Here is a 13,920-nt window from a genome sequence, read left to right on the forward strand (position 1 = left end):
AAAGTGTGTATGTATTTATATAAGTTGTCCAGTACCCGTAACACAAGCTCTGCTTACCTTGGGACTTTATATATGTATATGATAATGGAATGATGCACCCGCCTGCGCTAACGGTATATGCTGACGGGGCACCAGTGGAGGATGATAAAATGAGCATGAGGTCAGGTCAGTTAGCCAATCGTGACAAATTCACCAAGAATTTATCACGATGGTTTCCAGGGGTAACCGCGTGGAGGTCAACCTGACATAGTACATTGCTAGCAATAATATCAACAGTCCACATTACTAACTATCCACTTTCCCTCCTACTTTGTGACTAAACGGCGCTGTGAGTGTGATATTTTTTTTTTTATGGATGATAATGGAATGGTGCACCCGCCGCGCTAAAGGTTTACGCTGGCGGGGAACCAGTGGTGGATGATAAGATGAACATGAGGTCAGGTTAGTTAGCCCATCGTGACAACCTCACCACGAACTTATCACGATGGTTTCCAGGGGAAACCGCGTGGAGGTCAACCTGACATAGTACATTGCTAGCAATAATATCAACAGTCCACATTACTAACTATCCACTTTCCCTCCTACTTTGTGACTAAACGGCGCTGTGAGTATGATATTATTATTACAGGGTCACTTGCACACGCAATATTGGTCCTTTTTGTATATAGAAAAATCTTCAAAAGGTCCCCCTTCAGAGGGGTAACGAGGGTGTGTGTGATTTTGAGCCAATAAAAACCCACACACTGTACCTACGAGGGCCAAGCTTGTTCCTAAACGATTACTTGAATGACGAGCGTGCACGGCAATAGTTGTTCATGCACGGGATTTGCATTAATGTTAAACATAGACACCTATATAAATATACATTGTAAATACACTGAATTAAAAAAAAAAAAAAAAGGGTAATTCAATTGAGTTTCCTGTCAGTTCTTCTGGACGGTTGGGAAAAATATAAAAAAAATTACATTCACAAGCGGCTGAAATGTCCTACATGAATAAATGAATTTTTGAATTCGAATTGCTGGAGTCGCGGTGGCTTGGAATTCTACCATGACTTGGGCCGGCCGACGCGTTAGTCCGGCCCCATCTCTGCGTTCGGGCGACCTATCTCGCCCTACTCAATTGTGGAAGCGTATGGGTACATGCTCACGCTTCCGGGGCCTTTTAGTTGGTTTATTACCATTTTTACCATAAATACTTGCTATAAATAATATAAATAACATAGTGGAGTAACATGAAACAGTTGTTAGTTGTAAACCAGTGCAAGCGACGCCGCAAAGCACCATTTACCTCCTCATTAGTCGTTCTATGAAAATTTTCCTTCAAGCACTTTTATTGTGAAAGCTTTATCTACATAACATTTTGTAAATACGTATAGATATGATTCAGTGCGATAAAAACGTTGTTGCAGCGGGATATTATGCATACCAATCTTTAGTGTTACCATTTTTTTATTCGAATTAAAAATATCTTTATTCATTTGTCTTATGATATGTCAAATCTACCGTCAGTTCGGAATGATTTCGAGATGAGAAGAACTGACAAGTAACTCGGCTCGTATTCTTTTCAAATAAATGTTGTACATGTTTACAATAATACAGATTCATTTTTAAATTCAAATTTGGGTGAATATGTTTGAAGACGAAAATCTTTAACAAATGTATTCTCCTTGTAATGACTTACGGTGCAGAAACATGGACACCTATAGGCCTAGTCCCTAAATTAAAAGTCGCACAGCGGGCGATGGAGAGAGCTATGCTCGGAATTTCTCTAAGGGACATGATCCGAAACGAGGAAATTAGACGGAGGATCAAAGTGGACGACATAACTCTTAAAGTACGTCAGCTGAAGTGGCAGTGGGCCGGGCATAACAGAGTCAGCAATGATAGATGAGGAAGAAAGGTTATGGAGTGGAGGCCGCGTATAGATCGACGGAGTGCCGAGCGCCCTGCAAGATGAACCAACGACATCACGAAGGTGCCCGGCAGTGGATGGATGCGGAAGACGGAAGATCGCATGATGGAAGTTTTTGGGAAAGACTTTGCAGAAATGATGAAAAACTATATATTATAAAATAAAGAAAAACAAGTACATCAAGAAAATTTATGCGTAATGGTGGCAAAACTGTTTTAGCGGGGAAAACCACACGCATCTGTTTCAATGTTGCCTCTATGTAGTTGTAATTGATAAGAATTAGGTAGTAGTGCTATTGATTGTACTCCAGATAATTGATAATATATGTCGTATTTTATCTGATTACGTAGTGTTCAATGTTTTCAATGCATATAAAAGAGGTTCCTTGCTATAACTTGAAAATAGTCGTACTTTTAATTCGTGTTATAACATCCAAATCACTCGCTATTCGCAAGTATGAAGAAGGTTGCAATAGACTGCGAAATGGTCGAAGGCTATTCTAAGAAGTTGCTAGCCAGAGTTTCCATCGTCAACGATTCAGGTGATGTCATATACAACGAATACGTGCAACAAAATGACGTAAAAAATTACCTGGAGTGCATAACAGGTATTTTTTATTTTATTTTATTAGGTTATTTGTGCTCTAGTCAGGTGCTGGGACCTGTAACACTCCGACCTACATAGATCTATTGCTCGCCCTTATTCAAGTTTTTTCGAACTACTCTAATGCTGTTAGCCTTTACAGCTTCAACGGATAATAGGGGGCGAGTGCATATGGCACTCCAAACCAAAGTAAGTCCTTCCGCCTGACGGAAACGACTTTAGTCTGAGGGCGCCGCTAGGGGTTCGAAATTCGGCTCAGGCCATATCTTAGGAGCGATGGTCTAAACATTCCAAAGGAAATATTACGTTTATGTATGAGTGGGCTACAACCAAATAGGATGTGTAGTGGCGTTTCCTCTTCAGTTTGGCAAAATCTGCAGATTTTTGTTGTGCATAGACCTAGGTTTGCCATATGTTTGTTCAATTTGCAGTGTCCTGTGAGGGCTCTAGTCATGACGCATATGTTGTTTTTACTAGAGTTTAGAGTATGCTCAAATATGACAACTGATAGAGAAGATCTGTGGAAAAGAATGACATTAGACCACTAGCCCACCGAGGCTGTCGGTAAATAAAAATATCTTCATTTTGATATGCGTAAGACGTATCCATATTTTGTTTTTTACAAGAATTCCTTTTCAGGTATTAATGCTGCCATTCTACGCAGTGAAGGTATACCCTTTATCGTAGTTCAAAGAGAGGTAGCAAAACTCATTAATGGTCATATACTTGTGGGACACGACTTAAGAGCAGATTTGGAGGCTCTAGGTCTAACTCATCCAGTTGACAAAATCATTGATACATACAAGATTAAACCTTATGTAAGTAACTGTAGCGGGTCATTTTGTTTACCTTTTTTATTTATGGGGAGTGTCAACGGTACTAAATTTGTTAGAATATTTAATAATAGTCGAAAATTTGCTAACCACTTTATTTATTATATTAATTATATTCAATACAGAGAGTTTTTACTTTTTACTAATCATAGATCACACTGTATATATATATTACATAGAATATCTTTAACAAAATTATTGCTTCAGTATTCGCTCTATCTCTATTCTGAGACCTCTATGTCTCCCCTCACGTAAGTGAGATAGCAATACTTTCAATCGAGATTATGCAGTAAATATTTATGTTCCATTCGCAAGGAAATGCAAAGGTTTATTTATTATAAACTAGGCCAGTTAGCACATCGTGGGAATATCACCAAGAATTTAATATGAATTTAACTCCGATTATGGGGAAATTTTCCTCTGATTCAAGAAAATTATGAGATATTGTATTAGATATTGTAGGTACATGTTTTGTTGAATAGTTTTTTTTTATTTATATACTTTAGTGTTGGTAATATTGTTCGTTTGCAATTAAATGTCGTCGGAAATCGGGAAGTTTTTGCAACTTGCCACTAAGCAAAATGCCACTCAGTGGTTGTTAAAACTTTACTTTGGTTGTTACGCGAGGCCGCAGGCGATTGGCCTAATCGCCATCCCCTGAGACCTCCACTGCCAGTAGGAACGCGCGGTCAACCTGACATGGTCCATGGCTACCGATGGAGTTATTAATCCACATTACTAAGAATCGCCTTCTTCCTTTCTTGCAGAGTTCACATCCAACTCCATCATTGAAATTTTTGGCAAAACACTACTTGGGCAAGAATATACAGCAGGGCGTCCACGATTCAGTGGAAGACGCTAGAACTGCCATGGAGCTTTGTCTTAGAGTTTATCCGAAATGAGATCCCAGTTGGGATAAATAGAAGCATTGCCGACTGAAGCATGTCTGACTGGTCATAATGCTCAATAATAAATAATATTTAACTAATCAAATAGTTTTTTTTAAATATCTGTTATTGTTAACCTTACTGTAGCATGGACCTCAGAAGCGTAGCATCGTTGGTGGAGCCCCGTATAAAAATTTGTTTGGGGGCCCTTACGAACAATACCATCTTTACCATAAGAGCATATGTATTACATGTAAAATAAAAGGGATCACATGACCGTAACCTGCGCTTTAAAAATTCCCGCATCCTAACAACGCCTCCCCATAAAAGTAGTTTCATGTCCAACTCTTTTATTTTACAACCACCTACCACTATAACCAGTCACCTAGATACATAAAATAATAATTGCATTTAATAATGTCTAGTAAGACAAATTCAATATTGTCTACTAGGCACTGGTGTATCTAAACTGTGTCACCCCACCTTACATTTTCCTATTGTTATTTAGTATATAAGATCATTGTTTCTGTGTACACATTGTCAGTTTATCATCATCTGTAATATACATCGTCTCGACCAGCAACATCGTATTATTCACCCGCAACAACAAGCTTCAGGTCTCTGGAACTAACTGTCTGCAGATTTCCGAATACTTCCTACAAAATATAGTTTTAAAAAATGAGTCAACCCTTACCTTTAAATCATCTCTCGTAATACTGCAATAGTAAACATCACCCTCATCTTATTAACATGTGTAGTTTGTATCTATTGAACGAAACTGCGAGTTTCTGCCGTCCGGATACTGATGACTGCTCATCTACAACCTAAACCCAAAGATGTAGGTTAGGGAAGGAAAGGGTGGGCCTTCGCGTCGCTAAGGACTGACGCATGTCCTAACTCCAAACATTGGTAAAATTGTAATACAAGAAGTAGAGCGACGATCAACGTCAAAATATTAGGAACCATTGAGGTTACATCAGGGGCGTAGCATACGGGGCCCCCGGACCACGAGGGCCCCCAACGTGTGTAAGCAATAAGAAACATCCCAATTTTTTTTTATTTCACAAATGACAAAATTCTAATAGTAATAAATGTTGGACATGTTTACAGTAATTAATCTACTATATTACTATCCCACTAAAGAATTGTATTACTTTTGTAATGTACAGACCGTAAGACACACATATATATACAGGAGCGTACTGTGTAGACATTCAGATATAGAATAGAATAGAATAAAATCATTTATTCAAATAAACTTAATTTAAGCACTTTTGAATAGTCATAACAATTTGTTCTTTATCTACCACTCGTTCGGAAAGCTGTCTCATCACAAGAAGAACGAGCAAGAAACGTGTGTGTTGCTCTTTTAAATAATCCTTGTAAGTTTACATTTACAAGTCGAAACGTGTGAATACAAACTACCAACAAGCACTAATTTTTTGGGTCAAATATAAATATGCAATAAGATTAAATCAGTCGTAGTGATAAGAGCAGACCATATAGCGTTTAACCCTAACTTTCATCATAATAAACGTAGACCTAGTATAGTTTGTCCGACCAAATCATCTAATCAATAGTGAGACGGAAATATCAATATCATAGTTCAGTGTTATATAACAAAATTAATAAGGTACCTTTCATTTATCCACATATGTACACTCTGCGAATCTAAAATATTGTTGTTTCAATGACTTCAGAAACTAGATTACGACGACACTGAAAATCTCGTAAAGGTTTAAAATACATTTGAATATATAAAAAAAAATCACATCCCTAGCATTCAACCTATACATTCATACAGATACATATACTTACAGATCCTAGCGCTATAAGACTTTTCAAAGAAATAACGGAAAGGTTAGTCGACATCACAGAAGTCCGAAGAGCTGGCAGCTACCTCGGACAAAGAATTAGTCTAGCTATTCAAAGAGAGAACGCTGCCAGTATCTTCGGAACGTTGCCTAAAGGGACCCCTTTTAATAATATATTTTAGTCATCATATTATATTTTTTAAGCTTTTTAATTTTAGGTTGTAGTTGTATAATTAAGTTATGCAAATGATATAATTACTTAATAACTCAAGTAATTAATTTAATTAGTAGCCGTTGTCTTACAGATCTATATAATAACACATCAAATCAAATTACACTCACTACAACTCATAACCATTCAATATTCGTTCACAAATTGTATTGTCTTAAGTTTTTTCATTGTAATATTTTTATATACAGGAAACCTAATTAGTGAATATTGGCTAAGAATTTTGTATGTAATTTAACATATTTCTGTTCCTAAAAGTGTCCATATTACTTCAAAGAACTAAATATTTATTGTAACTGTAAATCGTAATCATGCATGCCTTTGCTTTTTCTTATATAGATATAAAATTCTCGTGTCACAGTTTTCGTTCCCATACTCCTCCGAAACGGCTTGATCGATTCTCATGAAATTTTGTGAGCGTATTGAGTAGGTTTGAGAATCGGCCAACATCTAATTTTCATCCCCCTAAATGTTAGGGGTAGTCCACCCCTAATTTTTTTTTTATTTTAAGGCAAAACAACGTTTGCCGGGACAGCTAGTATTATATAAAATTATTGTTATACTAACATATGTAACACCTTTCTTAAAATATTATCCTCGATCCTACGCATTACATGTCCATACCCTGATAGACGATTACTCTTCAACCTCTCTGACACCGGTGCCACTTTCATACTTCCTCTATCATGGTCTTGTAAATTTTCCCCTTAAGCTTAAGGGGAACTCGCGAGTCACACGTTGCCGTAACCTGCCGCCACTTCATCCATCCCGCGTTAATTCTATGCTTTATATGCAAATATCATCATTGCCTTGCCTTTATCCCATTATTTGGGGTCGGTGCAGTATGTCATATATATATGTCAACTTTATATGCAAATATAAATAAATAAAAATAAACCTGAATATTTATACAGCCCCTGGTAACATAGCAAATAAGCATACAATGGGTATGCTTATTTGCTTCTGACAGTATGACTATAGTGTTCACTTATTTGTTATTTATGTCTTCTTGTATGTAAGTTATTATCGACGTAATATCGGCTCGTTAGCCATAGCTCCACGTCTTTACTCCGCGGCGCTTGCGCAGGGAATCCCTTCCCTCTTGCGCACGGCGGTCCGTGTACGCTCGGCTCGAGACGATAGATAATAAACTGCTAGTGTTTCCACATACACTACAATGACCTGCGCATTTATTTCTGACAATATGACCTGACTTAGGCGTGTAGTTTATACAAGGTGAATGAAAATAATAATAAAAAATTGCAAAAATATTTTATTTAACATCGTTAGAATACAAAATGATAATTTTCATACGGAACACCAGCGACGACATAAAAGTAAAAGAAAGTAATTTTATTAGTATTTATTCAATGTTTCGTTTCTTGCAACTATATTTTAACGTAGTTACGGTTAAGCTGATCCAATATACATTTTGCATAATAATAAACCGGGACAATTCACACAGCGCCATCTAGTACCAAGCTAAGCAGAGTTTGTGTTATGGGTACTAGACAACTGATATAAATACCTATATATTTGGATTTTTGGAAGAAATGTAATATTATTTAATAGTCAACGTCTGTCAACAGAGTCGAAATATCGGAAACTCTTAAATAATATTACGGGAAATAGCTCCTTTTACATAAACGGGATATAAACCGTAATATTTCTTTCTTTAATTTCTTTGTTTGTTTCTTTCTAATATTATTTTAGCTAGTATATACTAAAAGTAAAAAAAAATAAACTAAGAAGAAAATATATTGTTACTAATTTACTATGTAATGTTCAAACAAATCATTAATTTATTTATGCAGTCCCCAATTTCGTTCGTCCCCAACTTTGTACGTCCCCAACTTTGTACATCCCCAACTTTGTACATCCCCAACTTTGTACATCCCCAACTTTGTACATCCCTAACTTTGTACATCCCCAACTTTGTATGTCCCCAACTTTGAATATCCCCAATTTCTTACGTCCCCAACATTCCCAACGTCATTCTTCAAGAATTCTCCTGTCGTATCCTCGTTTTTCGCTCATCGTGGCTTCCCATTTCTTGGCAACAGTGCAGTACAGCTGCATGGTGGCTCGGGCATCCTCGACCGAGCTGTGCTCACCATGCTGTATCTCTATACCGAGGATCTCCTTAGCCAGTCGTTTCAGAGATGGTGTACTGCCTTTTGTTATCTGCAATTTAGAGAGAAATAGCATTTAGATAAAATTAATAAGTCTTTTATTCATAGCATTTACAGTCATGAGTATATTTGGGTGTTTTCTAAGTATAGTATGACTGGTGAAATTGTAATTTTTTTGTAAATACACTATGAAATTATTACATAGTATAAAACAAAGTCGCTGTCGCTGTCTGTCCGTCCCAATGTATGCTTAAATCTTTGAAACTATGCAACGGATTTTGAAGTGGTTTCTTTTAATAGATAGAGTGATTCCGGAGAAAGGTTTATATGTATAATATATGTTCACCTGGGCGAAACCAGAGCGAGTAGCTAGTATACTACAAAAGAAAAGTCAGGAAAGTGTTATTTTATAATTTATATGTGTATGAAATATGAATTAGTGATGTGTAATTTATAGATTCATTGTAACAGCCTCTGTAGTATAGAGGTTTAGCACATCGCCTTACATTAAATGGTCGCCAATTTGATTCCTTGCACTGTACAAATATATGTATTTATGAGTATGATTATTTGTATGGTTTGTATGAAGTAAGTTATGAGTGTTTTCTATGTATATTAGGTATGTATTTAAAAAAAAATGTATTTATATCAGTTATCTAGTATCCATAACACAAGCTCTATTATAGTATGGGACTAGATGGCGCTGTGTGGAATGCTGCGAATTAACGAATACGAAAATTCTTTATTCAAATAAAGGTAAATTTAAACAATTCTGAAAAATAAGTATTTTATTTAATCTACCACATATTTGGAAATCGGTCTCATCCAAACGAGATATTTTTTTTATTTTTTATTTAATATTTACGGCTCTGGATACAAGTCCTTTTTAGCCCAACATAAATTCCAAAATCTTAAAACTTAAAAAAAATTACAATTTCTTGACAGTATTGGAAATAAATTTATATAAAGTCTTGAATAGTGCAGGCCATACAAGCTAGACACTTGCATGTTGCTATTTTAAATAATTATTGTAACTTTACGTTTTTAAGTTGAAATGTGTAGATACAAACCAATAACTAGCTATTAATTAGTACTAATTCATTAGAGTCATAACATTAAATACACAATCAACAGATTGTAGACCAGAGGTTCCCAAACTTTCTTGTGTCTTAGACCTCCTGCCATACTTTTCGGTTTTAGGTAGACCCACATCCTTATCTGGTATTGATTTTTTGTAAATTTCTAAATATTGTAACATTTTAAAAACATCAATACATAGTATAAAAACAAAGTCGCTGTCGCTATCTGTCCGTCCCTATGTATGCTTAAACCTTTAAAACAATGCAACAGATTTAGAAGCACGTTTTTTAATAGATAGAGTGATTTATACAGAAGAGGAAGGTTAATATATATAATACATGTACACCCGTGCAAAGCCGGGGCGAGTAGCAAGTAAATTATAATCAACAAGATGACCACTGTTGTAGACCCTTGCAGTTTGTCATAGACCACTGGGGGTCGATATAGACCACTTTGGGAATCACTGTTGTAGACTGCAGTAAATGTTACTCTAAAATTATTGGTGTCTCACATGACTACAAACTCACCTTCCTGAAAGGTTTATATCGTGACGTATCTCTAATACTCCGTTTCGGATGCGATAAAAAGAGAACAGCCAGATCATTCTTCAGCGAATGACCAACCAGGATCCGTCCTCTGATCAGTTCTGAGATCTCCTTCTGTACCACCGTAAAGTCTTCGCCATTGAGTAAATCCTCCCGTCGGACTCCACTGATGTCCGTACGATAATCCGTTACTTCCTCGCGAGCTTTAACATATTTATCGTAGATGCAATCACCAAACTTGTTTACTAGAGACACTCTGGCCAGCATATTGTCATTCCCGCCATGCCCAATCCCTACCATTTCACAATCCATAGCTAAAAATTTAGTTAAATTATTTTTCTTTTTTCTAAATTCGTTATCATTTTGTGCTATCTTATTATTCACTGTATTATGTTCTAGAATGTTCGTTTTATGATCACTACCATTCCCTTTACTATACGTTCCGCTTAAGTTTAAACTTTTGAGGTTATTTTCTACCGTATTGTTTATTTGTCTTGTCTGTTTCTTTCTAGTCCGCCTGAATGTGCCAGTGTAGTGGTTTTTGTCTGTCTCCACTGGTTTTTCCGTATTGTTGTCCATAATTAGTTTGCTAGACAGCAATTTCTGCCAATTAACATTGATTGCACCTCTTGTTGATACAGTCTGGTTATCCGTGTTTCTCTTCCGTTTCTTGGCTGACTCTGTCATATTTACATTAACAAAATGTTTTAACAACAGTTTCGGAATTATTAACAAGTAATTATATAATGTAAATATAATATTCAGTAAATAATCCACACAAATAAGCAATACATAACACAGTTGCACTAGGCAACCATTTGACATTTTATTTTTTTTTAATTTGTTTCTTAAAACATAATTTCACGGTTGTGACATCACGGATCATAAATAAAAGTTTCCATTTCGAGTCACCAATATAACACCAAGAAATTTAAAATTTGTCAATTTTCCAAAATATATTATCCTTTTTATAGACTTATTTTAAACCCCAACAATATTTTTTTTTAAAAGTAGTATTTGATAGCGATACATGATTTTTTGCTTTTTTTTTTAATTCGCGCTAAAACACTATGTCACGTGACATTTCCGACGAGCTATGACATCATATTTCGATAAACAAAACAAGGATAATACGGCGCTTCAACTGTTTTGAGTGATAATTATACAGATTTAATTGGAATTGTTAAAATGACAAGCTACAAAACGTGTGCGGTGCCTATGTGTCGTAGTACGACAATTAAATGTCCCAACAAATTGTTTATACACGTTCCTAAATGCCCAAAACGTCGAAAGCAATGGTTACAATTGGCACGCCGAGACCCACAGTTTACGTCTGATAAGTCTGCGATATTCTTTTGTGAGGATCACTTTGATGTAAGCATTTAGAATAAATCAATATGTTTGATTTTCCGAATATGTATTAAACCTAACCTAACTTCTTAGACTAGAATAAACAAACCTAACTTCTACCTAATGACACTTTGTTTTTCTTTATAGCTACCTTATGATATGGAAAATTATATCCAATACAGTATAATGGGTTCTATTGGTAAAATAAAAATGAAACCCGACTGTTTACCATTGAAATTTCATTGTCAACCGGACAGAATAAAACGAACAGGGCCTCCACAGCCTCGATCAGTTGTAAGCAAAAGACTACGTATGCACATATTACAAGAAATATTTTCTCAGGAAATGCCATCAACATCAGGCAAGACTTGCAAAAGCGGTGAGTAAAGTTATCAATTAGTAAGTTAGTCCAATTATTTAAAAATAGGTTTACTTTCAAAGTTTTGTATTTAGAACCTACTTTCTAGAGAGGTATAGTACCTTTGTCATGCACATTTACATACATACCTATGTTGTAAATAATAATAATTACCCTTTTTCCGAAAGTTCGGATACATTTTGATTTTTACAAAATGTCTAACAACTCAGTGAGCCTTTTGACATAGACCTCCTCCAGCTCTCTCCACTGGACTCTGGCTTCTGCAACCCTGTTCCAGAGCGGTCCCAGAGTCAGGTTGATGTCATCTTTCCAGTGTGTTCATTAGTGACCCTGTCTTCTGGTCTCGTCTCTAGGATACCAGAGAGTCACTTGCTTGCATGTTGTAAATAATACTTTTTAATTCTGTTTTTTTTTAGATTCCGTATCTAATACCTCATTCAGCCCGGATGAGAAACATAATTTTCAAGATCAGATGATACAAGTATACCCTGAAAGAACTGATAAATTAACTCAAGTATGCTTGTCTGCAAAGGTTAGAAGCAAATCTGTACAAACTACTAGTCAAGCTAAAGATAAAAATAGTTCTCCTTTAACAACTCATATTGTGACTACGGCAACATCACCTATTAAAATAGAGTCTCGAGTCGAATCAGAGGGGAGGAAAATACTATTTAGTGAAAAATTATCAGTGTCATCGTCAAATGAACCATCAAAACATTCACAGTTAACAACTGACACATCATTATCTGTTCAGTCCCTACCAACATTGTCATCAACTAGCAGTAACCAAGAAATTCAAGCTGAATTATCGGAAATAAAAACGGAAGTTGAAGTAGAAAATTTACAGGAAATGCCTATTGAAAATGCAACACAATTAATCAATAACAATCCAATGTATTACATAGGTATTTCCAAGGATTGTTATTATTTAATCGATATTATAAAAGAACATACAAAGCTTCCTTATTGCAAATGCATTACATCCATTTATAATTAAATTAAATAAAAGATCAGTGGAAAGAACCTTACCCATGGCATTTAGAGTTAAATACCATAATTGCTATTGTATTATTGACTGTCTTGAATAGACATTCAAAAACCATCAAATCATAATCATATGAAGAGCTGGATTAATGATAAATGAATTAATTTAATAAGACCTCAAAGTGTTTCTTCTATTTCTAAATTATCAAAACATTTCCTTTGTAAAAATTGTACTTTAAAATTGAAGATTTCTTTAATGATGTTTTTGTAGGAAAACTTGAAATTCATAGCGCTGATATTATCTGAATGCAGTAAGAATGAGTGGTTTCTATGTCGATTGTCGCATGCCTCTTACTTCTTATTGTGTAATGTATCCATAAAAAACTATTCAAAAGAGCAATACATAAGTTTCTTGCTCATTCTTATTGTGCTGTATCTGCGTTCCGAATGAGTGGTAGAATAAAAAATATGACTATCAAAAGTGCTTGTATTGAATTTGAATAATTTTAGATTATTTATATTTCTATCAAAAGATGATGTAATTGAAACAAAACAATTAGCAAGTTTTAGGGATCACATCGAATGAATTAGAAGAGAATTTTCTATATTAAAACCTCATTCCATAGTTAATAATAAATTGTTACTATATTTTGATGAATGTGTTATTATTGCCTGTATACTGATTAATCTACACGATAGTATAATTAAAAATACATGATTTTCTAAAATTACATTATTTTATTTGGTACTATTATATAATAATGAATACAAATTTTTGTTTCAAAAGGCTTTCAATTTATTAACATATCCAGAATTGTATTCTACAGGCACAATATTCTTACCATTACCTTACCATTTTACACAAAGAAATTTGCGATCATAAAAGATTCAATTCTGGGTAAATTTGAACTATCCGCTTTAATATCGCCTAATTACATTTCGTGAAACTCTTTAGACAGCACAAATTGCAATACATATTTGAGAGATTATTGTCCACTTTTTTTCAGCAAACTATAAAATTAAAAGTAAGGGATTTGAGGCAGAGTCCCGACGTTTTGTTTATTAAATTATGACATCATACTTGGATCAATCTTGGTGTCTTTGTCAACCACAGATAAAAAAACTCAGTATATTTTAAAAGAAAAAAAATTTTTTTAATGCCAAAACATG

At 35.0% G+C, this 13,920-nt stretch overlaps 3 protein-coding genes and 1 pseudogene across 3 annotated transcripts; 3 read left to right on the plus strand and 1 right to left on the minus strand.

Moving 5' to 3' along the window:
• Positions 1-2,317: 2,317 nt before the first annotated feature.
• Positions 2,318-4,312, plus strand: LOC131845345 (uncharacterized). Its single transcript, XM_059194394.1, has 3 exons — positions 2,318-2,521; positions 3,157-3,335; positions 4,118-4,312. The coding sequence occupies exons 1-3, from the start codon at positions 2,371-2,373 to the stop codon at positions 4,250-4,252; spliced, it is 465 nt and encodes a 154-aa protein (XP_059050377.1). The 5' UTR covers positions 2,318-2,370; the 3' UTR covers positions 4,253-4,312.
• Positions 4,313-7,964: 3,652 nt separating this feature from the next.
• LOC131845340 (uncharacterized) lies at positions 7,965-10,862 on the minus strand. The gene is made up of 2 exons (XM_059194390.1): positions 10,020-10,862; positions 7,965-8,464 (listed from the first exon to the last, which is right to left on the minus strand). Exons 1-2 carry the CDS (start codon positions 10,860-10,862, stop codon positions 8,273-8,275), a joined length of 1,035 nt encoding a protein of 344 aa, XP_059050373.1. The 3' UTR covers positions 7,965-8,272.
• Positions 10,863-11,067: 205 nt separating this feature from the next.
• LOC131845346 (uncharacterized) lies at positions 11,068-11,795 on the plus strand. The gene is made up of 2 exons (XM_059194395.1): positions 11,068-11,411; positions 11,535-11,795. The coding sequence occupies exons 1-2, from the start codon at positions 11,226-11,228 to the stop codon at positions 11,772-11,774; spliced, it is 426 nt and encodes a 141-aa protein (XP_059050378.1). The 5' UTR covers positions 11,068-11,225; the 3' UTR covers positions 11,775-11,795.
• Positions 11,796-11,925: 130 nt separating this feature from the next.
• LOC131845343 (uncharacterized) lies at positions 11,926-12,979 on the plus strand (annotated as a pseudogene).
• Positions 12,980-13,920: the final 941 nt, after the last annotated feature.

This window comes from Achroia grisella, unplaced genomic scaffold (genome assembly GCF_030625045.1).
Source record: "Achroia grisella isolate CSIRO2021 unplaced genomic scaffold, CSIRO_AGI_Agris_v1 utg461, whole genome shotgun sequence".
NCBI lineage: Eukaryota > Metazoa > Arthropoda > Insecta > Lepidoptera > Pyralidae > Achroia > Achroia grisella.